General features: G+C 44.0%; 1 protein-coding gene across 10 annotated transcripts in view; it reads right to left on the bottom strand.

Annotated features, from left to right (window-relative positions):
- The window catches only part of LOC105494150 (M-phase phosphoprotein 9), an 86,274-nt gene that overhangs the window by 14,904 nt on the left and 44,435 nt on the right, over window positions 1–26,935 (bottom strand). For all 10 annotated transcript variants that reach the window (XM_011762309.2, XM_071070868.1, XM_011762329.2 and 7 more), the window contains 4 exons: window positions 15,049–15,096; window positions 13,799–13,863; window positions 10,219–10,320; window positions 628–762 (listed from right to left, as the gene is read on the bottom strand). In XM_011762309.2, coding sequence (XP_011760611.2) covers window positions 628–762; window positions 10,219–10,320; window positions 13,799–13,863; window positions 15,049–15,096 — 350 coding nt within the window. The remainder of the gene's footprint in view (window positions 1–627; window positions 763–10,218; window positions 10,321–13,798; window positions 13,864–15,048; window positions 15,097–26,935) is intronic.

The raw sequence follows: 26,935 nt of genomic DNA, 5'->3' as shown, positions 1-26,935 counted from the left end.
CACATTGCCCTCTCAAAGTGTTGGGATTACAGGTGTGAGCCACCGTGTCTGGCCTGAGGATTGACATCCCATCCTAATCACAAACCCATACTGTGCCACTGAGCACAGGTGGGGAAGCTCAGCAGAGCTCATGGAAGTAAAATATTCTAAAAGTAGTAGCCTTTCAAAGTAAAATAAAAAGTCATCTTCTCAAAATTAAGACATTAAACAACCAAAGAGATGGCTTCCTGAACATTTAAAAGCAATTGAAGGCCGGGCGCGGTGGCTCAAGCCTGTAATCCCAGCACTTTGGGAGGCCGAGGCGGGCGGATCACAAGGTCAGGAGATCGAGACCACAGTGAAACCCCGTCTCTACTAAAAATACAAAAAAAATTAGCCGGGCGCGGTGGCGGGCGCCTGTAGTCCCAGCTACTCAGGAGGCTGAGGCAGGAGAATGGCGGGAACCCGGGAGGCGGAGCTTGCAGTGAGCCGAGATCGCGCCACTGCACTCCAGCCTGGGCAACAGCGTGAGACTCCGTCTCAAAAAAAAAAAAAAAAAAAAAAAAAAAATAAAATAAAATAAAAGCAATTGAAATCTCTAAGAAAACATAACATCCCTAAATAGAATCTTTAGCAAAGTTATCTCACCCAGTGCTACAGGTCTCCTCCAGCTGGTTATCCGTGTTACTGTCCTGGGTGTCCAGAGGCTGGCCAGTAAAGATGGAATACTCTGCACCTGGAATCAGCCACTTCCGCCTGCTGACGTCTGAAGTTGCTAGTGTGCTATTAGAATGAAAACAGGCATTATAAAGGTCTGCACTTCAATTCAGACTGCATGTGCGTATAAACAATCTGCTCTCAAACAGTATTTACACATTTGTACAGTAATTTTAAAACCACATGTAACAATCTATATTTTAGATACAATTTATTTTACAGTTTTATGATTCAACTTAACTGTTCTTCTAGGTTTCTGTTACTCCTGAATCTCAGTCAAGATTCAGGTACTTGTGGCTCTGAACACTCCCCTCACTGTCTCTCAGGCATTTCACACCCTTTACGCTCTGTGCCCCTACTGTAGCTGAGGGTAAGGCGTTGAATGAAGCAGGGCTGCGCTTCTTGTTCCCTTCAGACCAGCACTGTCCAACAGAGTCTTCTGCAAAACCAGAAACGCTACCTGCACTGTCCAATGCAGCAGTCACAAGTCAGGTGTCACTACTGAACACCTGAAATGTAGCTGGTGAGACTGAAGAACCAATTATAATATCTTAATTTTAATAAAGTAAGTTTTCAGTATCAAAATGGAGTCACTAAGGTCAAACTCCCACAAAATGGAGCTGGGAGGCACAAAGGAGCAGCCCTCTCACACAGATGCTGATTATGGGAACTATTCTGAATTCCTCAGAACCACAGTATTCCAGATAATAAGCTGTTTGTACAAGGAAACATCCCTAACAAGGAATGCCTCCACCATTGAGCTAATGCTAATGCCTGCAATATGCTCCTGTAACCAGGGGTCTTGGTTTTCAAATAGCTTAGTGGACTGTGGACTGCCCTTTGTCTTTTAAAGTTTCCTGTGTCCCAACCCCTTTGGACATGCTTATGGTTCACCACAGCATGCATCCTTCAGATTGCAAACCCCCAACATTTCCAAATAAATTTCTTTGGAGAGTCAAGTCTCTGTTGCTCATTTTAGCTTGACATGATTGATTTAAATAGTAATAGTGGCTGTTGGCAGGACTGTACTGAACAGCGCAGTTCTAGACTATCGCTCTCCCAGCTCATCTGAGGTTCCCACCATCCTGTTAACCCCCAGTCGTTCCCCAGACTTTGCAGCCTGCCTTGTTTTCTCCACACCTATTCCTGTTTTCATACTAGGCAACTTCCTGACCGCTCTCTCCAGTGAGGTGACCCTCTGCTCCTCAGCTAGCAACCTCAGAGGGTAGTTGCTGGCTTTTGTTATAACCAGAGAACACACTCCCCTTAAGAAACCAATACTCCAAAGACTCCGCCCCTATTCTGCCTCCAGCCCTCAAGCATCAGCAACGTGACCTACAATCCTTGGCCTCTCCACTTTCCGTTTATCAACCCCTCCTAGCCTGACTAGGTCCTCTTGATCTACCCTGGGGTCCACACTCATGCTTTCTTGCTCACCTTTCGCCACACCTGACTGGCAGCAAAATCTGAGGACTGGCTGACTACAAAGGCTGTGCTTCAGGGTCTAAACTCCTATCACTGAGCTTTGCTGGAAAAAAGCCACCAGCTGGGCAGACTCATCAACACCTCAGGCGGACACCCCAAACCGCCTGGCAACGTGACTTTCTGTAACCAACAAACTTCAATTCTCCAAACATGACTATCTCACACCCTTTCCACCCTCCTCAAACCTCCCATCCCACCTTCGTTGACAGGTGAAACTTTTTTTTTTTTTTTTTTTTTTTTGAGACGGAGTCTGGCTCTGTCGCCCGGGCTGGAGTGCAGTGGCCGGATCTCAGCTCACTGCAAGCTCCGCCCCCCGGGTTTACGCCATTCTCCTGCCTCAGCCTCCCGAGTAGCTGGGACTACAGGCGCCCGCCGCCTCACCCGGCTAGTTTTTTTGTATTTTTTTAGTAGAGACGGGGTTTCACCGTGTTCGCCAGGATGGTCTCGATCTCCTGACCTCGTGATCCGCCCGTCTCGGCCTCCCAAAGTGCTGGGATTACAGGCTTGAGCCACCGCACCCGGCCGACAGGTGAAACTTTTGAGTCAAACTTCAAAGAAACACCAGAAACCATGAAACAATGCTTGTCTTCTCTCTGTCCCCTTTCACGACCAAACATTTTAGAGCTGTCTCTTTTATCTACATTCACTTCAATTCCAGTCACTCTTTCCCTCTTTTTTTTTTTTTGTTTTGAGACGGAGTCTCGCTCTGTTGCCCAGGCTGGAGTGCAGTGGCGCGATCTCGGCTCACTGCAAGCTCCGCCTCCTGGGTTCACACCATTCTCCTGCTTCAGCCTCCCGAGTAGCTGGGACTACAGGCGCCTGCCACCATGCCCAGCTAATTTTTTGTGTTTTTAGTAGAGACAGGGTTTCACCGTGTTAGCCAGGATGGTCTCAATCTCCTGACCTCGTGATCCGCCCACCTCGGCCTCCCAAAGTGCTGGGATTACCCGCCCGGCCCAGTTTTTAAATTAAGAACTATTTCAGGGCCGGGCGCGTTGGCTCATGCCTGTAATCCTAGCACTTTGGGAGGCCAAGGTGGGCAGATCACAAGGTCAAGAGATCAAGACCATCCTGGCTAACACAGTGAAACCCCATCTCTACTAAAAATACAAAAAAAAAATTAGCTGGGCGTGGTGGTGGGCACGTGTAGTCCCAGCTACTTGGGAGGATGAGGCAGGAGAATGGCGTGAACCCAGGAGGTGGAGTTTGCAGTGAGCCAAGATCGTTCCACTGCACTCCAGCCTGGGCAACAGAGCAAGACTCCATCTAAAAAAAAATAAAAAAAAATAAAAAAAACTATTTCAAACATTCTTGGAAAATTACAAAGAATACAATAACAAGCATCTACTCACCCATTCTCAGTTTTAATAAATGCTGAGATCTTGCCAATTTTTTTTTTTCTTGAGACGGAGTCTTGCTCTTTCACCCAGGCTGGAGTGCAGTGGTGTGATCTCGGCTCCCTGCAACCTCTGCCTACCGGGTTCAAGCAATTCTCCTGCCTCAGCCTCCAGAGTAGCTTGGATTATAGGGGCCCACCACTGTGCCCAGCTAAGTTTTGTATTTTTAGTAGTGATGGGGTTTCATCATGTTGGCCAAACTCCTGACCTCAAGTGATCTGCCCACCTCGGCCTCCCAAAGTGCTGGGATTACAGGAGTGAGCCACGGCGCCCAGCCCAATCTTGCCAAATTTGTATTTAATTAGAAGACCAAGTTTTATGTATATAGTTGTATTTTTTTTAATTACACAGAAGGCATAATGTATTAATAAACATTTTTAAATGTCTTTTGGTTTTTTTGAGACAGGGTTTTACCCTGTCCCCCAGGCTGAAGTGCAGTGGCATGATCATGGCTCAGTATAGCCTCGACCCTCAGGCTCAAGCGATTCTCCCACCTCAGCCTCCCAAGCAGCTGGAACCACCAACCACCACACCCAGCTTTTTTTTTTTAAGACAGAGTCTCGCTCTGTCACCCAGGCTAGAGTGCAGTGCTACCTCCCAGGTTCAAGCAATTCTCCTGCCTCAGCCCCGCGAGTAGCTGGGATTACAGGTGCATGCCACCACACCCGGCTAATTTTTTTGTATTTTTAGTAGAGACAGGGTTTCACCATGTTGGTAAGGCTGATCTCAAACTCCTGACCTCATGATCCACCTGCCTCAGCCTACCAAAGTGCTAGGATTACAGGCGTGAGCCACCGCATCCGACCACTAACTTTTTGTATTTTTTGTAGAGATGGGGTTTTGCCATGTTGCCCAGGCTGGTCTCAAACTCCTGGGCTCAAGCGATTTCCCCACCTTGGCCTCCCAAAATGCTGAAATTATAGGCGTGAGCCACCACACCTGGCCTTTAATGCTTTCTCTGTTCAATGTTATGTTTGAAATTTATCTGTGTTAGTACATATAAGCTCTATTCATTTTAATCATTTACCAATAGTATGAATATATTTGTCCTTTCTCCCTGCAGTGGAAATGTGGCTTTTAATATGCAGTCTTTCGATAATGCTAAAATTAACACGTGTGAAAATGCCCCTAAGGCAAACATCTTAACATGGAACTGTGGGATCTGGGGCGTGCACATCTTCAACCTCTCTGGATGTTGCCAAATCACTCTCTAGACAAGATGTATCCACTGTCATTCATTACTTTGAGAGTTCCTGTTTCTCCATATCTTTTGCCAAACGTTAAAGTGATCCAATTTTAAGTCTGACCTGTCCGACGGTGTGAAGTGTATCTTATCGTTTTAATGTGCATTTTCATGACAATTAACATGTTCTCATTTTTATTAGCCGTCACGGTTCTATGAACTGCTTGTTATATTCTTTTACCATTTTTTGTTAAGAAAGTTATCCTTTTCTTATTGATTTGTAAGAGTTCTTTCAGGGCTGGGCGTGGTGGCTCAAGCCTGTAATCCCAGCACTTTGGGAGGCCGAGACAGGCGGATCACGAGGTCAGAAGATCGAGACCATCCTGGCTAACACAGTGAAACCCCGTCTCTACTAAAAAATACAAAAAAACTAGCCAGGCGAGGTGGCGGGCGCCTGTAGTCCCAACTACTTGGGAGGCTGAGGCAGGAGAATGGCCAGAACCCGGGAGGCAGAGCTTGCAGTGAGCCGAGATCCGGCCACTGCACTCCAGCCTGGGCGACAGAGCGAGACTCCGTCTCAAAAAAAAAAAAAAAAAAAAAGGGTTCTTTCATCTTCTGGATACTTTTCCTTTATTCGTTCCTGTTCACTTTAAAAATATATCAGCCAGAGCCAGGTACAGTGGCTCACACCTGTAATCCCAGCACTTTGGGAAGCCAAGGCAGGCGGATCACTTGAGGTCAGGAGTTCGAGACCAGCCTGGCCAACAAGGTAAAACCCCATCTCTACTAAAAATACAAAATTTAGCGGGCATGGTGGCGCATGCCTGTAGTCCCAGCTACTCGGGAGGCTGAGGTGGGAGAATCGTTTGAACTCGGGAGGCAAAGGTTGCAGTGAGCCAAGACTGCGCCATTGCACTCCAGCCTGGGCGACAGAGCAAGACTTTGTCTCAAAAATAAAATAAAATATCAGCCAGGAACTGTGGCTCACGCCTATAATCTCAGTACTTTGGGAGGCTGAGGTGGGCAGATCACTTGAGGTCAGGAGTTTGAGACCAGCCTGGCCGCCATGGCAAAACCCCATCTCTACTAAAAATATAAAAATTAACTGGACATGGTAGCGGGCACCTGTAATCCCAGTTACTCAGGAGGCTGAGGCAGGAGAATCGCTTGAACATGGGAAGCAGAGGTTACGGGGAGCCGAGATTGTGCCACTGCACTCCAGCCTGGGTGACAGAGCAAGACTCCATCTCAAAAAAAAAAAGAAAATTTATATATATATACACACACACATATATATGTGTATATATACACATACACACACACGTATATATACACATATATATACACATATATATACACATATATATACGTGTGTGTGTGTGTGTATATATATAATATCTCAAGCACACATAGACATACAGGTAATACTCATGCACCAACCATCCAGCTTTATAAAATCTTGGTTATATATTCTTTAAATTAAGAGTAGAACTCTATAAAGACAACTAAAGCCCCTGTGCACCTCTCTAATCTCATTCTTTCCCTCCCAAAAGCAAACATTTATTCTAAATTTGTGTTCAGCATTCCCATGCAAGTTTTCATACTTTTACTACATTTGCATGAACCCATAAGAAATAAAAAATTGCTTCACATTCTAAAGTCAATATAAATAGTATCCTATTTCTTCTGCAACTCGTTTTTTGTTGTTCTATATTATGTCCTTAAGATTAATCCATGTTGACTATCTAGCTGAGGATCAGCAAATTCTCTCTGTAAAGGGCCAGATAGTAAACACTTGAGGTTTTATGGGCCAGTGTCTGTTGCAACTACTTCACTTTGCTGTTGCACAAAAGCAGCCAAAGACGATATGTAAGTGAATAAGCTTGCGTTCCATAAAAATTTTATTTGTGGACACCAAAATTTGAATGTCATACAGTTTTCTTTTTTTTTTTTTTTTTTTTTTTGGGACAGAGTCTCACTTTCTCACCCAGGCTGGAATGCAGTGGTGCAATCTTGGCTCACTGGAATGTCTGCCTCCCAGGTTCAAGCGATTCTCCTGCCTCAGCCTCCTGAGTAGCTGGGACTACGGGTGCGTGCCACCACACCCAGTTAATTTTTGTATTTTTAGTAGAGATGAGGTTTTGCCATATTGGCCAGGCTGGTCTCGAACTCCTGACCTCAGGTGATCCACCCACCTCAGCCTCCCAAAGTTCTGGGATTACAGGTGTGAGCCACCACGCCCAGCCTGCATTCACTCTTGAGTACACTCTGAATGGGCTTCTACTGATAATCACTCTATCCAAACTGTTCACTAAGCATTAGCCTCCAGCTTGCAAAGACCTTGCAGTCTTCACCTTGATCTCTCAAGCAGCAATGTGAGATTATGACATATATTATACATCAGTTTTCGTCCACAATTCCTGGCTCATAACTTCCATATCCCTTGTTGCAGTCAACAGAATATCTAACCTTCTCCTGTCTTCCTTTTACCTTACCAGGGTAGGACTCTAATCTGATTATGGGTCATAAGACTCTCATTCAAATCAGAGGGTCCTGCTTCATCCTCTGGAGGAAGGAATGCTGCACAAAGAGGCCAAGAAGGATCTGAACAGACAGGCCTTGCTAGGTTTAGATCACATCCTTTCTGTCCAATCACATTTCAACACAGCTGTCCAAGCTTCAATCAGGCCTATCCAACGAAGCCTCCATAAAACGCCCAAGAGGACAGGGCTCCAGAGCTTCTGGAGAGCTGAACAAGAGCTCATCCACGCGCTGGGGGGCGTGGCACACCCCATCTCTACAGGGAAAGAAACTCCTGTGCTGGAGATCCTCCAGACCTTACTCTGTATCTCTTCAACTGGCTGTTTTTTTGTATCCTTTAAAATACCATCTGTAATAAATTGGTAAACATGTTTCTCTGAGTTATACGAGCCACTCTGGCAAATTAATCAAACCCAAAGAGAGGGTTATGGGAACCTCAACTTGAAGCCAGTTGGTTAGACCTTCTGGAGGCCTGGACTTGCAAATGGTGTCTGAAATGGGGTAGTCTTGGGGACTGAGCCCTCAGCTTATGGGATCTGACCCTATCTCTGGGTAGATAGTATCAGAGATGAATGGGAGGCCACCCAGCTGGGTGCCATGAAGAACTGATTGCTCGCTTGCTGGTGAGGAGAAATACCACACATTCTGGGTCACAAAAGTCTTCTGAGTCTATTGTTGTGCTGGTGTGAGAGCACGGGGAAAACACAGGTTGGGTTTTGCACTCAATACCGGTAGCTGCTTGTTTTCCTCTAGCTTTTTGGCAGCGCTTTCTCGGGTTCCTTTGCCAGCTCTCCCTATCCAACACCAGTGTCAGAGTTCTTGCCCCAGGCCTGCTTCTCACTAAACACACTCAGTTGGCATCCATTCTACAACTTTAGGCACCATCTAGAAAGAGATGACTCCAATTTTTTTTTTTTTTTTTTTTGAGATGGAGTCTCACTCTGTCGCCCAGGCTGGAGTGCAGTGGCGTGATCTCGACTCACTGTAAGCTTCGTCTCCCGGGTTCACACCATTCTCCTGCCTCAGCCTCCCAAGTGGCTGGGACTACAGGCGGCCGCCACCACGCCTGGCTAATTTTTTGTATTTTTTGTAGAGACGGGGTTTCACCATGTTAGCCAGGATGGTCTTGATCTCCTGACCTCGTGATCTGCCTGCCTCAGCCTCCCAAAGTGCTGGGATTACAGACGTGAGCCACCGTGCCCAGCACGACTCCAAAATTTATCACTCCATCCTAAAACTTATTTTTGAGCTCCAAACTCATTTATAATTGCCTATTTGATTTCTACTTGGAATCAATATGAAAAATATTCAAGATGGAAATTCTGATCTCTTCCCTAAGTTCAACATATGAACTAGGTACCTTTAGTTGTTCGAGACAGAAACCAAGGAATTATTCCAACACCTCCCTTTCTTACCTTGCCATCCAATCCACAACCACATCCTATAGATCCTACCTCTAGAATCTCTCCCGAAGATTCTCTTTTGTCTATTTCTGTGACTACCACCCAGCTAACACCATCTCTCTCCTAGCACTGCACCAGCCTAACTAGTCTCCTGCTTCCATTCCTACTCCTCCTTCTTTCCTGCTTCTTTCCTACTCCATCTTCTCATGACAGGTACCTTAATAACAATTAGATAACATCATTTTACCACATAAAAACCTTCAAAGGCTTCCCAATGGACTTAGGGCAAGATCCAACTCTTAACCATGGCTTAGAAAGCTATAAATGTTCAATCTCTTATTTCATCTAGGGCGATTTTGCCTCTTGCTGGAAATATTCAAGCCACAGTAACCTCCCTTAGGTTCTTCAAACATGCTAAGCTCTTTCCTACCTGAGGACTTAGCAAGGCAATTTCTCTGCATGAACCACCTCCCAGACACCCCACCCTGCCTATCCCTCACCCCACACCTTCTGCTTCAGCAACTCTATGCAGAGGTGACTCCTCTGCTTATGAGCCTCCTCCAAAGAAAGGTCTTCCCTGGCCCCCAACCTGAAGCTCTCTCTTTTATCTCTCTCAAATGTTCAATTTGTTACTTACATCTTTTCTTTAAAAAAAAAAAAAAGAAGAAGAATTTTCCATGTTCTACTAAAATTAATTAACAAAGACTTAGAAAAAGCTTCTCTTAAAATTTATTTTATTTTATAGAGATGGTCTCTCGCCATGTTGTCCAGACTGGTCTGGAACTCTGGGTCTCTAGCAATCCTCCCACCTTGGCTTTCCAAAATGCTGGAATTACAGACATGAACCACTGTGCCCAGCCCTAGAAAGAGGTCCTCATTTGACAATTACAACTTGGGTCACAAATTACAATTTAAAATCATTTTTCTGATAAATGTTATTATAAAGTTATTATTTACTTATTAATATTCTTCATTTACACCAAAATCATAATAAAAGCCAGTTCTAATATAAAAATAATGTATTCTTTAAGGGTATCACCAAGACAATGCTGAGATTACAGCCAAGCTAATTCTGAAAGAACTAAAAAACTAGAAAGAAAACCCATACAACCTAATGAAGATCGATCTTCATAGTTCCTTCCATAACTTGGGAATAAAATGTCTAAAATTTTAGGGCTAAAAGACCTTTTGAGATGTTCTAGCCTCTTGTCCTTATTTTTACAGATAATAAAAATGAATTCCAAAAACGGTAAGTGACTTGCCTAAGGTCACACAGCTGGGCAAAGAACAAAATACATTCCAAGGATCCCAATTTGATCCTACTATATTTCCTCATTTTAGCAAATGCCTCTGCATAAGAGGGTTTACAATGTTCAGTAATTAATTTAACACATCTAAGTTCTGTAATGACATTTAACCCTGACTTTCTTATGATTTAGACAGATGAGCTTCTCATCTTAATAAAAGCATGCACCTATTTCTAGCTTTACAGAGAGTAAATGAAATAACTTACTTGGCACGCGAGGGTCTCACATGAATTCTAGAATTGTGACGAAGGCTTAACATATTTTCATGTTCTACTTGCTTGACCTGAGCTTCAAGTTTTGAAATCATTCTAATTCAAAAGCAATAAAGATAAATTAAGTACATTTCAACAAATTTAAAATATAGCTCAACCACAGTTTATTTAACAGGTCTTCCTAAAAAATGGGTGGTAAAAGAGTTGCAAGTCTATGGCTGGGAACGGTGGCTCACCCCTGTAATCCCAGCACTTTGGGAGGCCGACACAGGTGGATCACAAGGTCAAGAGATAGAGACCATCCTGTTCAAGGTGGTGAAACCCCGTCTCTACTAAAAATACAAAAATTAGCTGGGCATGGTGGTTGGTGCGCACCTGTAGTCCCAGCTACTCGGGGGGCTGAAGCAGGAGAATCACTTGAACCCGGGAGGTGGAGGTTGCAGTGAGCCAAGATCACACCAGCCTGGCAACAGAGTGAGACTCTGTCTCAAAAAAAAAAAAGAGTTGCAAGTCCATAAACCTTTTTCATAGTAAAACATCACCATTATTTAAAAAGCTAAATAGGCCAGGTGCGGTGGCTCACACCTGTAATCCCAACACTTTGGTAGGCCGAGGTGGGTGGATCATCTGAAGTCAGGAGTTCAAGACCAGCCTGGCCAGCATGGTGAAACCCCATCTCTACTAAAAATACAAAATCAGCCAGGTGTGGTGGCATTCGCCTGTAATCCTAGTTACTCGGGAGACCAAGGCAGGAGAATCAGCTTGAACCCGGGAGGTGGAGGTTGCAGGGAGCCATTATCTCGCCACTTCACTCCAGCCTGGGCGACAGAGCAAGACTCTGTCTCAAAAAAGAAAAAAAAATAAAACAAAAGCTAAACAAAAATCAGTGACTATAAATAGAAAAATAGAAAAACAAACACATTAAAACTCTACAAAGGAACATTTCCCATACAACTGAATAAAAAGGAACAAATGGACTTAATATCACAAGTTATATAAATTTGACTACAGATCAAAACATAACACTTATAAATAAAAATAAAATTAAATTGTCAAATAAACTGCATTCTAATGTGTTTAATCCTAATATGTATATAACCATGCATACAATAGGTAGCACTTTCACAAACGAGGAAGCAGGCTTAACTTCCAAAAACAGAGCTTTAAAAAAAAAAATGAAAAATAAAAAAAAAAAACCTTTCTAATTTTTAAAAGAAGCCAAGGCTAAAATATTGCAAACAACCTACAGGTATTTCTCCTGATTTGTGTCATGTTCAAAATAAAAGCCTATTTTCAAGTTTACCAACAGGAAATAACTACTTTGGCCAACTGACTATTTTAAAGATATCCTGGCATTCATGCTGTTCTTTCTTCCCCCCTTTAAGAGATGAGGTCTCACTCTGTCACCCAGGCTGGAGTGCAGTGGCATGATCATTGCTTGCTGCAGCCTCAAATCCCTGTGCTTAAGAGATGCTCTTGCCTCAGTCTCCCAAGTAGCTGGGAGTACAGGTGCACACTGCCATGCCTGGCTTGTTCTTTTAAGCTCTGTGTATGACTTCATTTTACCTTTCAAACTCGAATTCTTACCTACTCTGATGCAAGGAAGGTTTGAGAAATAATAGCTCTAACAAAGCTTATGTTTTATACCAATCTGATAAGAAAGTTATCACTAGAACTGAATGAATCACAGAAGAGAGGCAGATGAGAAACCTAGACAGCATTTCTGTTCTTCTCTATGAGAACTTAAGACTGCAGTAGAATTTCTAAATAAGGGATATTACTTATATCCAAATACAAACATAAAATTTGCTTTTGAACCAGTTTAAATATTTCTCTTTTCTATCTTTCATTTTTTTGGGGGGTGGGGGCAGTATGGGGGAGACAGTCTTGCTCTGTCACCCAGGCTGGAGTACTGTGGCGTAATCTTGGCTCACTGCAACCTCCGTCTCCAGAGTTCAAGCGATTCTCCTGCCTCACCCTCCTGAGTAGCAGGGATTACAGGCGTGCACCACCATGCCCAGCTAATTTTTGTATTTTTAGTAGAGAAAGGGTTTTGCCATGTTGGCCAGGCTGGTCTTGAACTCCCAACCTCAGGTAATTTTCCCACCTCAGCCTCCCAAAGTGCTGAGATTACAGGCGTGAGCCACTGCACCCAACCCAGTTCGGATATTTCTAATCATTTGCAATAGATACCATTTACGATTCTGTCCCTACCTAATTAAACAAATCAGATCATTAATACAGTCTCCAACCAGGTCTTTCTGAAAGTAGATGACCATAATTTTGGTGTTAATGCTGTTTTCTTTTTGAAGCACAAACATAATTCCGTGAACTAAGCTGCTTCTTAAAAGTTCTTTCCAGTGGTTAAATATCATTTGGATTTTAACCTATGCTGAAAAAAATACATAATGTTTAGGAAAATATCCACCTATGAGGCACAACCACCAATACCTTTTAATCACTTAAAACATCTTGTTTGAAACCAGGTGCAGTAGCGCATGCCTGTAATCCCAGCACTTTGTGTGGATGAAGCGAGAGGATCACTTGAGGCCAAGAGACTGAGACCAGCCAGGGCAACACAGCAAAACCCTACTTCTAAAAAAAGTTTTTAAAAATCAGCCAGGCTTGCTAAGCTCCATGGCTTACACCTATAATCCCAGCAATCTGGCAAGCCGAGGCAGGCGGATCACTTGAGGTCAGGAGTTCAAGACCAGCCTGGCCAATATGGCGAAACCCTGTCTCTATCAAAAATACAAAAAATTAGCTGGGTGTGGTGGCACACTCCTATAGTCCCAGCTACTCAGGAGGCTGAGGCAGGAGAATTGCTTGAACCCAAGAGAAGGAGGTTGCAGTGAGCCGAGATTGTGCCACTGCACTCCAGCCTGAATGACAGAGTATGACTGTCAACGACAACAAAAAAAAAAATCAGCCAGCCATGATGATGAGCACTTGTAGTCCCAACTATTCAGGAAGCTGAGGCAGGAAGATTGCTTGAGCCCAGGAATTCACAGTCAACCTAGGCAACATATTGAGACCCTGTCTCTTTTAAAAAAAAAAAAAAAAAAAAAAAGAGAGAGAGAGAGAGAAGAATTCTTGTTTGGCTAAAATGAAATGTATTTCCATGTCAAGGGAAAATTAAGATAAAACTAGTTCTCAAACTGCTTAAAAATCCTCAAGAGGCCGGGCGCGGTGGCTCAAGCCTGTAATCCCAGCACTGTGGGAGGCTGAGACGGGTGGATCACGAGGTCAGGAGATCGAGACCATCCTGGCTAACACGGTGAAACCCCGTCTCTACTAAAATACAAAAAAATTAGCCAGGCGTGGTGGCGGGTGCCTGTAGTCCCAGCTACTTGGGAGGCTGAGGCAGGAGAATGGCGTAAACCTGGGAGGCGAAGCTTGCAGTGAGCTGAGATCCGGCCACTGCACTACAGCCTGGGTGACAGAGCGAGACTCCATCTCAAACAACAACAACAACAAAAAATCCTCAAGAAAAAATTCCTTCTCATCATGTTCAATACAGACACATAAAAGAACAATTGAGGTATGTGTACATTAGTAAGATAATACATTTTACCTTTTCAAATCAGAAATCTGAGTATATGCATCAAGTAATTTGTTCTCAGTTGTATTTAATGCATCCTATGGAAATAAAGGAGAAATTCAGATAACTGAAGACAAATATTCAGATGTATCATTTTAAAATGCATAAAAGAAAATGAATCTAAGGCTAAACCGACTAGCTACAAAACATACTCAGCAAGTAGGGCATAAACCATACAGCCAGGACGAACAGTTCAAGGAAAACAAATGAGAGGAAAGCACCGGCCTATACAAGTCACTCTGTGTAAGTGCCCTGGGTAACAGATACAGCCCATTATACTTTTCTTAATTAGAAACAAACCAGTGTTAAAATAACTTGACTAAAACCTCAGAAGGATGGTAAAACAAATATTTTCAATGAGATTAGATATCATGGGATCTGCTCCTGAACCCTCAGAACGGTTTGACTGCCAAGCTATGCAGGCCTTTTTGCTAAGCTTCAATAACCACAACTCTCCATTCTGTGTAACAGAAATACCTGGGCCCCACTTACACCATCGTCGAAGGGTTTTACTGAATGCAAATACGTAGTCTCCAAACAGAGCTTTCATAAAGAATTCAAACATAATCGATAAACTCAACCCTACCAAAAGCTAATGCAGTGAAAATCAAAGCTTGATATTTAATCAGTATTAAATGTCTGGGTACAGTGGCTCATGCCTGTAATCCCAGTACTCAGGGAGGCTGACACGGGTGGATCACTTGAGGTCAGGAATTAGAGACCAGCCTGGCCAACGTGGTGAAATCCCATCTCTACTAAAAATATAAAAATTAGCTGGGCATGGTGGCGCACACCTGTAATCCCAGCTACTTGGGAGGCTAAGGCAGAAGAATTGCTTGAACCCAGGAGGCAGAGGTTGTGGTGAGCTGAGATCACACCACCGCACTCCAACCTGGGTGTCACAAAACAAACAGTATTAAATAATAATTTGCATCTGTATGGTACCTTATACTTTTTTGAACAATTTCATTTCAAATGCAATAGCCATTCAATAAATATTTGTTAGATGAATGAATCTAACAAACTTGTCAGTTAAATGGGGCAGGTATTTGAAAATAAGGATACTGAAACAGGATGAGCAAGGTTCTAGTTCCAACAGCTATGGAGGGTGCATGAAGGAGTGCAAGGAGGAGGAAGAGTCAGATCCCTTGATTTCCAATCCAGTGTTTCTACCTCTGCATGAAATCTGCATGAAATCTAGAACATAAACCATTACCCCTTACCTTTACTCTCCTGTGTTCTTTTCCAAGGGACTCATACTCTCCTAAAAGCTACAAGGAAAAAAAAATACCACAAAATTCAACGTTATTCTACCAACTGAGGTACAGTCTACAAAATAACTGCCTATAGCCTTCAAAAATGCCAATGTCATGAAAGAGAAAGGTCAATAGAGAACTGGTGATTCAATGTAAAGGGAATGGGACAATTCTCAATTTCTGGAATGGTTTCTATACATTTGATATTATTTAATTATCAAATATTATTTAAATATCAAATAATATTTAAATAAAGGTGGATGCAGTGGCTCATACCCATAATCCCAACACTTTGGGAGGCTGAGGAGGGAAGATCACTTGAGGCCAGGAGCTGGAGATCAGCCTAGGGAACAGAGCAAGACCTTGCCTCTTCAAAAAAAAAAGAGCTGGGCTCGGTGGCTCACGCCTGTAATCCCAGCACTTTGGGAGGCTGAGGTGGAAGGATTGCTTGAGCCTGAAAGTTCAAGAGTTCAAGGCTACAGTGAGCTATGATCGTGCCACTGCATTCTAACCTGGGGGACAAAGAGAGACTCCATCTTAAAATAAAAATAGCTGAACATGGAGATACATGCTTATAGATTCAGGAGGCTCACTTGAGCCTGGGAGGTTGAGACTGCAGTGAGCTTGCAGTGAGGCTTGCAGTGAGATTGCACCACTGTGACCCTGTCTCAAAATAAAATATCAATACCATTTAAGTATTTTAAAAGACTAAAATTTGCATTGCTCTTTTTGGAACTATTACTTTTATGTTTTATTTATTTATTTTTTTAGATGGAGTCTTGCTCTGTCGCCAGGCTGATGTGCAGTGGCTCACTGCAACCTCTGCCTCCCTGGTTCAAGCAATTCTCCTGCCTCAGCCTCCCGAGTAGCTGAGATTATAGGCGCCTGCCACCAGGCCCAGCTAATTTGTGTATTTTTAGTAGAGACGGGGTTTTCATCATGTTGGCCAGGATGGTCTTCATCTCTTGACCTCATATTCGCCCACCTCAGCCTCCCAAAGTGCTGGGATTACAGGTGTGAGCCACCGTGTTCAGCCTTTTTTTTTTTTTTGAGCTGGAGTCTTGCTCCATCACCCAGCCTGAAATGCAGTGGCATGATCTCAGCTCACTGCAACCTCCACCTCCCAGATTCAAGCAATTCTCCCACCTCAGCCTCCTGAGTAGCTGGAATTACATGCATGTGCCACCATGCTCAGCTAATTTTTGTATTTTTAGTAGAGACGGCATCTGATTATGTTGGCCAGGCTTGTCTCGAACTCCTGACCTCAAGAGATCCACCTGCCTTGGCCTCCCAAAGTGCTGGGATTATAGGTGTGAGCCTCCACACCTGGCCTATTGTATGTTACTTTTTGCTAAGTTAGTTCTACACAGTAAAAGCACAATGCCAAAGTCTTTATTTATTTATTTATTTATTTATTTATTTATTTTTTTTTTTTTTTTTTTGAGACGGAATCTGGCTCTGTCGTCCGGGCTGGAGTGCAGTGGCCGGATCTCAGATCACTGCAAGCTCCGCCTCCCGGATTTACGCCATTCTCCTGCCTCAGCCTCCCGAGTAGCTGGGACTACAGGCACCCGCCACCTCGCCCGGCTAGTTTTTTGTATTTTTTAGTAGAGACGGGGTTTCACCGTGTTAGCCAGGATGGTCTCGATCTCCTGACCTCGTGATCCGCCCGTCTCGGCCTCCCAAAGTGCTGGGATTACAGGCTTGAGCCACCGCGCCCGGCCAAAAGTCTTTATTTAAAAATATATATATGTGAGGCTGGGCACAGAGGCTCACGCCTGCAATCCCAGCTCTTTGGGAGGCCAAGGTGGGCGGATCACTTGAGCTGAGGAGTTCAAGACCAGCCTGGCCAACATAGCGAAACCTTGTCTCTATTAAAAATATAAAAAGATTAGCTGGGTGCAGTGGCGCCTGCCTGTAATCCTGGCAGACTAATCCCGCCTGACTAATTTTGTACAAATACAAAATTAGTATTTTGTATTTTTGTATTTTCCTGCCTCAGGAGGCTGAGGCAGGAAGATTCCTCGAGCCCAGGGGGTTGAAGATGCAGTGAACTATGATCACACCACTGCACTCCAGTCTAGGTGACAAGGTGAGACCTGTCTCTAAAACAAATATATTAATAAACAATCTTCACCCAGGAGGCGGAGATTGTAGTGACCCGAGAGGGCACTACTGCACTCTAGCCTGGGTGACAGAGCAACACCCTGTCTCAAAAATAAATAAGAGGCTGGGTGCGGTGGCTGACACCTGTAATCCCAGCACTTTGGGAGGCCAAAGCAGGAGGATCACTTGAGGTCAGGAGTTCGAGACCAGCCTGGCCAATATGGTGAAACTCCATCTCTACCAAAAATATTTTTTGTTGTTTTTTTCTTTTTTCTTTTGAGACGGAGTCCCACTCTGTCACCCAGGCTGGCATGCAGTAGCATGATCTCGGCTCATTACGACCTTCGCCTTCCGAGTTCAAGCGATTCTCCTGCCTCAGCCTCCCAAGTAGCTGGAATTACAGGCATGTGCCACCACGCCTGACTAATTTTGTATTTTTAGTAGAGACAGGGTTTCTCCATGTTGGTCAGGCTGGTCTCGAACTCCTGACCTCAGGTGATCTGCCCGTCTTGGCCTCCCAAAATGCTGGGATTACAGGCATGAGCCACCGTGCCTGGCCCAAAAATATTTTAAAAAATAAAAATAGACCAGGTGTGGTGACTCATGCCTGTAATCCCAGCACTTTGGGAGGCCAAGGCGGCCGAATCACAGGATCAGGAGATCGAGACCATCCTGGTTAACATGCTGAAACCCCATCTCTACTAAAAATACAAAAAATTAGCCGGGCATGGTGGCGGGCACCTGTAGTCCCAGCTACTCAGGAGGCCGAGGCAGGAGAATGGCGTGAACCCGGGAGATGGAGCTTGCAGTGAGCCGAGATCGCGCCACTGCACTCCAGCCTGGGTGACAGAGTGAGACTCTGTCTCAATAAATAAATGAATAAATAAATAAATAAATAAATAAATAAATAAAAATATAAGAATACATATGTGAGATTTCTAGTTAAAGACGACAAATGAAAAATAGAATTTTCTCTTTTTCACCCTGAGAGTCCACTAAACTAACAATGAAGAAATTAAAGAGAAAACAAAAGAGGTGACAGTAACAGGTGAGAGATTTCAATAAAAGTCTTAGAAGATTGAAAAGAAAACAGAGTGCTGACCGCGCACAGTGGCTCATGCCTGTAATTCCAGCACTTTGGGAGGCTGAGGTGGGTGGATCACCTGAGGCCAGGAGTTCAAGACCAGCCTGGCCAACATGGCGAAACCCCGTCTCTACTAAAAATACAAAAATTAGCCAGCTGTGGTGGCATACACCTGTAGTCCCAGCTACTCGGGAGGCTGAGGCAGGAAAATTGTTTGAACTTGGGAGGCAGAGCTTACAGTGAACCGAGATAGTGCCACTGCACTCCAGCCTGGGTGACAGAGCAAGACTCCGTCTCAGAAAAAAAAACAGAAAAGAAAAAGAAATAAAGTGCTTTAGCAGGGTGGAGGGAGATACAACCCCAAGTGCCTGAATCCGGGAATGCTGATGAAAAGTAGGCTGATGTTGGCATCACTGTGAGAGGTGCCCACCTTGAAACCCAGGTTTAGAGATGGACAGGGTTTAGGCACAGGGCTGACCACAGAGAACCGGTTGAAATTCCTTATGTAGTCAGAGCCCAGGACACATCCCATACACCAGTAGACTGTTCACCCAGGTGGCAGGACAGCAGGAGAAAATGAATAGGGAGAGAAATGGAACTTTGGAAATCCAAGGATAATAGTGGAGTGGGAGGCAGAGGATAAAGAGAAAATGACTAAGTAAAAGACTTCAAAAACACCCAGGGCAGGTCACACCTATAACCCTAGCACTTCGAGAGGCCAAGGAATATCACTTGAGCCCAAGAATTGGAGACCAGCCTGCGCAATATAGCAAGACGCCATCTCTACAAAAAATTTAAAAATTAGCCAGTCCTGGTGGCATGTGCCTATAGTCCCAGCTACTCAGGAGGCTGAGGCAGGAAGATTCCTCGAGCCCAGGGGGTTGAAGATGCAGTGAACTATGATCACACCACTGCACTCCAGTCTAGGTGACAAGGTGAGACCTGTCTCTAAAACAAATATATTAATAAACAATTTTTTTCTTTTTAAAAAGGCTGACTTCCCGCTCCTTCACTGCCAGAGTCTGACTGATAGGTCCCAGGCAAGAGACTGTAAGATCTGTCTTTAGGAAAACTGAACAACCCCAGAAAAAAACCTCTAAACATTCACATCTGGAGGTCCCCTAACAAAATGGCTGGCACGTGACTCTACAATTGCCTGAAAATGAAGGCTACCAAGAACTAAGTCCCATCCATGCACTCAGAGTCTTTCAATAGCCTTTTATACTGCTTCACTTTTATTTATTTAATTTATTTTTTATCTTTTGAGAGAGTCTCACTCTGTCACCCAGGCTGGAGTGCAGTGCTGTGATCTCAACTCACTGCAACCTCCACTTCTTGGGTTCAAGCAATTCTCATGCTTCAGGCCTCCTGAGTAGCTGGGATTACAGATGTGGACCACCACGCCCAGCTAATTTTTCTATTTTCAGTAGAGACAGGGTTTCGCCATGTTGGCCAGGCTGGTCTCAAATTCCTGGCCTCAAGTGATTCGCCCATCTCAGCCTCCCAAAGCGCTGAGATTATAGGCGTGAGCCACCACACCCAGCCTAGTAGTGCCCCTTAAATGTGAGCCTGCAAAAGAACCAACACTTGGAAAAATACACTAAATATGAAACATACTTCAAATCAAAACAAAAGGTTAAGTCCGGGCGCAGTGGCTCACGCCTGTAATACCAGCACTTTGGGAGGCCAAGGCAGGTGGATCACGAGGTCAGGAGATCGAGACCATCCTGGCCAACATGGTGAAACCCTGTCTCTACTAAAAATACAAAAAAATTAGCCAGGGGTGGCTGCAGGTGCCTGTAGTCTCACCTACTCGGGAGGCTGAGGCAGGAGAATGGCGTGAACCTGGGAGGCAGAGCTTGCAGTGAGCCGAGATCCTGCCACTACACTCCAGCCTGGGCAACAGAGCAAGACTCCATCTCAAAAAAAAAAAAAAAAAAGGTTAACTCAGAATAATGAACACTACAGAAACTGTCTAATGGAAGCCATAATATTCTCAAAAAAAAAAACATTAGTCTCAAAACAGGAACAAAACGCTACTAAAAATGATCAATCAGAAAAAGAGTTACTAGAAACTAAAAAAACAAAAAAAAAAAAAAACAAAAAAAAAATATTGTTAGAAAATTTCGGCATACCAAGGATAAAAAGATGATCCTAAAAAACTTCCAGAAAGAGAAAAAAAGAACCACATTCAAAAGGAATGAGAAACATGATTATTAAATGCAATGTGGGCCAGGCATGTTGGCTCATGCCTGTAATTCCAGCACTTTGGGAGGCCAGTGGGGGAGTATCGCTTGAGCTCAGGAGTTGGAGACCAGCAAGGGCAACATAGTGAGACCTCATCTCTACAAAAAAATAAAATCAGCCAGGTGTGATAGCCTGTAGTGCCTGTAGTCTCAGCTATCCGAGAGGCTGAGGTAAGATGATCACTTTAGCCCTGGAGGTTGAGGCTGCAGTGAGCTATGAATATGCCTACTGTACTCCAGCCTGGGTGACAGAGACCGACCCTGTCTCAAAAAAATAATAACAATAAATGCAGTGTGTGATCCTTGATTGGATTCTGGATTAAAAAGTAAAAAACAAAAACATCTATAAAGGATATTATTTAGACAACTGGCAACATTTGAATATAGACAATGTATTTAGATACTAGTATTATATCAATGTTAAGTTTCCTGAGGATGAAAAGTACATTGAGATTATACAGAATGTCTCTATTCTTCAGAGATACCTGTTGAGGTATTTAAGGGTAAATTATCATAGTGTCTAATTTACTCTCAAATATAGTTCAGCAAAAGAAAAAAGTTTGTATCTCTATGGAGACAAAGCAATGCTGTAAGATACAACTGGTAAATCTAGGTGAAGAATATACAAGGGTTTTCATTATATCATTCTTACAATTTTTCTGCAGGCTTGAAACTTTGAAAGCCATGGGAAGGGAGAGAAAGGAAAAGAATCGATCATGTCATAGGCAATAAAACAAAGCCTTCAAATCTGAAGAAAACATATACCCAGAATCACAATCAGGATCTGGATCTTCATCCACCACAATTACAGATAATATGTAAAATTCCAGAAATAATAATATCAAGCTGGCCGCAGGGGCTTATACCTGTAATCCCAGCCCTTCGGGAGGCCGAGGCAGGTGGATCACCTGAGGTCAGGAGTTCGAGGCCAGCCTGGCCAATATGGTGAAACCCTGTCTCTACTAAAAATGCAAAAATTAGCTAGGCATGGTGGCATGCGCCTATAACCCCAGCTACTCAGGAGGCTGAGGCAAGAAAATCGTTTGAACCTAGGAAGTGGAGGTTGCAGTGAGCCAAGATCATGTCACTGCCCTCCAGCCTGGGCGACAGAACAAGACTCCGTGTCAAAAAAGAAAGAAAGAGGCCAGGCGCGGTGGCTTACTCCTGTAATTCCCAGCACCTTAGGAGGCTGAGGTGGGCGGATCACCTGAGGTCAGGAGTCCGAGACCAGCAATGGCTAACATGGTGAAACCCTGTTTCCACTAAAAATACAAAAAACTAGCCAGGCGTGGTGGTGCACACCTATAATCCCAGCTACTTGGTAGGCTGAGGCAGGAGAATCGCTTGAACCCAGAAGGCAGAGGCTGCGGTGTGCCGAGATTGTGCCATTGCACTCCAGCATGTGCAATATAAGAGCAAAACTCCGTCTCAAAAAAAAGAAAGAACAACATCAGTACATTATTTAGAAATACATAAATACTAGAATACGATATACTTCGAGAAAAAAACGAACAAAGGATGTAAAAGGCCTTAATTTTTAAAAAAGAAAAATACTTGAGATTTTTATTTTTTTTTGAGACAGAGTCTCACTTAGTCGCCCAGGCTGGAGTGCAATGGCGGGATCTCGGCTCACTGCAAGCTCCGCCTCCCGGGTTCACGCCATTCTCCTGCCTCAGCCTCCCAAGTAGCTGGGACTACAGGCGCCCGCCGCCTCGCCCGGCTAATTTTTTGCATTTTTAGTAGAGACGGGGTTTCACCGTGTTAGCCAGGATGGTCTCGATCTCCTGACCTCGTGATCCGCCCGCCTCGGCCTCCCAAAGTGCTGGGATTACAGGCGTGAGCCACCGCGCCCAGCAAATACTTGAGATTTAAACCACGTTCACATATGGGAAGAATCAGTATTTCTTTTTTTTTTTTTTTTTTTTTTTTTGAGATGGAGTCTCGCTCTGTCGCCCAGACTGGAGTGCAGTGGCCGGATCTCAGCTCACTGCAAGCTCCGCCTCCTGGGTTTACGCCATTCTCCTGCCTCAGCCTCCCGAGTAGCTGGGACTACAGGCGCCCGCCACCTCGCCCGGCTAGTTTTTTGTATCTTTTTTTTTTAGTAGAGACGGGGTTTCACTATGTTAGCCAGGATGGTCTCGATCTCCTGACCTCGTGATCCGCCCATCTCGGCCTCCCAAAGTGCTAGGATTACAGGCTTGAGCCACCGCGCTCGGCCAAGAATCAGTATTTCAAGTCTCAGCTGTCTCCAAATAAATCTGTAAATTCAGTGCAATTCCAACCAAAAGCAGAGTGACATACTGACGGTATTACTTGTATGAAACAAAACAAAGTCAAGAATAGGCAAAATAATTTTTACAAGAGCAAAAAAACGAGATAAGGAAATGACACCAAAAATCAACACCTGTTATAAAATACTAATAATTAACATGATGTGGTTCCAATTCAGAGACAGACCAATGGAACAGCTCAGAGCCTCAAAACAGATTTACACGAGAAGGAAATATAACGTACAACAGAAGTCCGTAAGGGAAGGATAATCTATTAAAAAATGATTCTGGGGCCGGGCGCGGTGGCTCAAGCCTGTAATCCCAGCACTTTGGGAGGCCGAGGCGGGTGGATCACGAGGTCAGGAGATCGAGACTATCCTGGCTAACATGGTGAAACCCCGTCTCTACTAAAAATATAAAAAACTAGCCGGGCGTGGTGGCGGGCGCCTGTAGTCTCAGCTACTTGGGAGGCTGAGGCGGGAGAATGGCGTGAACCCGGGAGGCGGAGCTTGCAGTGAGCCGAGATCACGCCACTGCACTCCAGCCTGGGAGACACAGCGAGACTCCGTCTCAAAAAAAAAAAAAAAAAAAAAAAAAAAGATTCTGGGACAACTGGTTAATCATCAGGGGCAGGAAGGATCAAGTTCCATTCCTACTCATACCATATATTATATAAGAGGTAATTCTGGGCTGGATGCAGTGGCTTGCGCCTGTAATCCCAACACTTTGGCAGACTGAGGCGGGAGAATCACCTGAGGTCAGGAGTTCAAGACCAGCCTGGCCAACATTGTGAAACTCCGTTTCTACTAAAAATACAAAAAAAAATTAGCCAGGCGTGGTGATGGGTGCCTGTAATCCCAGCTATTTGGGAGGTTGAGGCAGGAGATTGCTTGAAGCCAGGAGGCAGAGGTTGCAGTGAACCAAGATTGCACTATTGCACTCCAGCCAGGACAACAAGAGCAAGACTCCATCTCAAAAACAAACAAAAAACACCCAAAACTTGTATCCCATAAAAATACCACAAATAAAGTGAAAAGCAAGCCACAGGCCAAAAGAAGATGGATGCAATGCGTATAACCATTTCCTCTTAATCACACTTGAAAAATTAAAAGGCTTGACAATACCAAGCACTGGACATAATCTAGAAAAATAAGAATTATCATACAATACTGGCAGGAAAATAAACTGGTACAACCATTTCAGAGAGCAATTTAGCAATATCTAAAAAAGATAACAAAGCTCATATTCTATGTCCCAGTCACTGCATTCAGAGAAAGAGACTATTATAACAGGCTATATTTCCCAGTAACAGCCACAGCAATATTTCCAGTCCCATAAGCTATTGCAGAACCTTGCTGTGTTCCATTAAGAGATGATATCCATTTTCCCTCCCCTTGAACCTATGCAGGATTTTGGGATTGTTTAAAAAATAGAATAGAGGCTGGGCACAGTGGCTCATGCCTATAATCCCAGCACTTTGGGAGGCTGAGGTGGGCGGATCACCTGAGATCAGGAGATCGAGACCATTCTGGTCAACATTGTGAAAACCCGTCTCCTACTAAAATACAAAAAATTAGCCAGGCATGGTGGTGCGCACCTGTACTCCCAGCCACGCAGGAGGCTGAGGCAGGGGAATCCCTTGAACCTGGGAGGCAGAGGTTGCAGTGAGCCGAGATAGCGCCACTGCACTCCTGCATGGACAACAAGAGCAAAATTCCATCTCAATAAAAGAAAAGAAAATAAAACAAAAGAAAAGAAAATAAAATAAATAGTAAACATAAAAGTAAATAATTAGCCAGGTGTGGTGACATACGCCTATAGTCCTAGCTACTCAGAGGGGTGAGGCAGGAGGATTACTTGAGCCCAGAACGTCAAGGCTCCAGTAAACTATAATCAAGCCACTGCACTCCAGCTTGAATGACAGAGTAAGACCCTGTCTCAAAAAAATAGAATGTGGTACAAGTGATGCTGTACAGTTTCCAAGGCAAGGTCATAAAAGGCAATGTAGCTGCTGGGATGCTCTTTCAGGACACTTGTCTTTAGTAGTAAGCCATCATGTTGCAAAGAAACCCAACCTAACCACACAGAGAGGAACTATGGCCTTAGCTGACAGCCACCATTCATGACGGAACACGCCCTTCAGAAGATTCCAACACCCAGTCCTTAAGTTTCTAGCTGAGGTCCTAGATACCGCAGAGCAGGCAGGCTGTCCCTGCTGGGCCCAGTACAAGCTTCTAAACAACAGAGTTCATGAGCAGAATATGTCAAGATTTGAGGTTATGAGTTTTAGAGCTATGGCAGCTAGAACAATACCCTAGAAGTGCTTGCACACATTGGCATAGGAAGCCACATAGTAGAAATGTTCATAGTAGTGTTGCTCCTAACAGCAGTGACAAACTGGCAAAAGGAAAGTGGATAAATATACTGTGGAAGAGCCACATGATGGACGACACAGGAACGAACACAAATGAAGTTGTGCTACTACTACATGTATTCAGTTAGGCAAATCTCGCAAGTGAAAAAAGTTGCAAAACAGTAAAGACGGTATTAAGGCCAGGCGCGGTGGCTCAGGTCTGTAATCCCAGCACTTCGGGAGGCCAAAGTGGGTGGATCGCGAGGTCAGGAGATCGAGATCATCCTGACTAACACGGTGGGGGGGGGGGGGGGGAACAGTAAAGACAGTATTAACAGCATTTTTTTTTTTTTTTTTTTTTGAGACGGAGTCTCATTCTGTCACCCAGGCTGGAGTGCAGAGGCGCAATCTCGGCTCACTGCAAGCTCTGCCTCCCAGGTTCACATCATTCTCCTGCCTCAGCCTCCTGAGTCTCAATCTCCTGACCTCGTGATCCACTTGCCTTGGCCTCCCGAAGTGCTGGGATTACAGGTGTGAGTTACCGCGCCCGGCCCAGTACTGATAGCATTTATAAAAGTTTCAAGATATGCCAAAGAAGTAACACTAATTAAGGATACATACACACACATATGACCATACAAAGACAAGGGAATGATATTTACACAATTTAGATCAGTTACTCCCAGGAAGACAGAATTGATCAGAAAAGGGTACACAGGGGATGTCAACCGCATTTGTAGTATTTTATTTCTTAAGATGGGTGGTGAATTCATACGTATATTACATTATTCTTTATATCTTTTTATGTACCTAAAATATTTCAAATGTAAATGTTTAAATTGAAATGAATCAATAAAAGCTGAATGTGTCAACATGGCAAATCTCAGAAACAATGTTGAAAGGGAAAAAACAGGTTGCGGCAGGATATATGCAATGCAATACAATTCATACATAGCTCAAGAACACATAAAACATTACTAAACATTGTTTACAAACACATGCACATGTAGTAGAAGCAAAAAGAACTGCATGAGGATAACACAGCATATTTAACAAAGTGGGTACCTCTAGGGTGGAAAAGAGAGGAATAGAAGACAGTGTTTCATTCTATCTAGAGAAGACTAGAACGGTATTCGTTATATTATTCTCTATGCTTTTCTGTATGCTTGAAGTGTTAGATATGATAAATGCAAAGTCAGTGTATCACTGGCTACATTAATACAATTTCAGCTAAAAACAACGCATTCTAGCTATCCTTTGCTGCTTCATCGCTACTCAAACGTAATTGTGGTGGGTTTGTGAATAATTAGAAACAATGACATCCCAGGCTGTGCGCGGTGGCTAACGCCTGTAATCTCAGCACTTTGGGAGGCTGAGGCAGGCAGATTACTTGAGGTCGGGAGTTCGAGACCAGCCTGACCAACATGGAGAAACCCCGTCTCTACTAAAAATACAAAATTATCTGGGCATAGTAGTGCAAGCCTGAAATCCCAGCTATTTAGGAGGCTGAGGCAGAAGAATCGCTTGAACCTGGGAGGCGAAGGTTGCGGTGAGCCAAGATTGCGCCATTGCACTCTAGCCTGGGCAACAAGAGTGAAACTTTGTCTCAAAAAAAAAAAAAAAAAAAAAGAAAGAAACAATGACATCCCAGTAGCAATGAATATACTTAGTACCAGTTCAAGTGATTCTCCTGCCTCAGCACCCCGAGTAGCTGGGACTACAGGCATGCACCACCATGCCTAGCTAATGTTTTGTACTTTTAGTAGAAGTGAGGGTTTCACCACATTGGCCAGGC

Source organism: Macaca nemestrina, chromosome 10 (assembly GCF_043159975.1).
Source record: "Macaca nemestrina isolate mMacNem1 chromosome 10, mMacNem.hap1, whole genome shotgun sequence".
Lineage (NCBI taxonomy): Eukaryota > Metazoa > Chordata > Mammalia > Primates > Cercopithecidae > Macaca > Macaca nemestrina.
The sequence above is the reverse complement of the archived record's forward strand: the minus strand, read 5'-3'. Positions and strand labels throughout refer to the sequence as shown.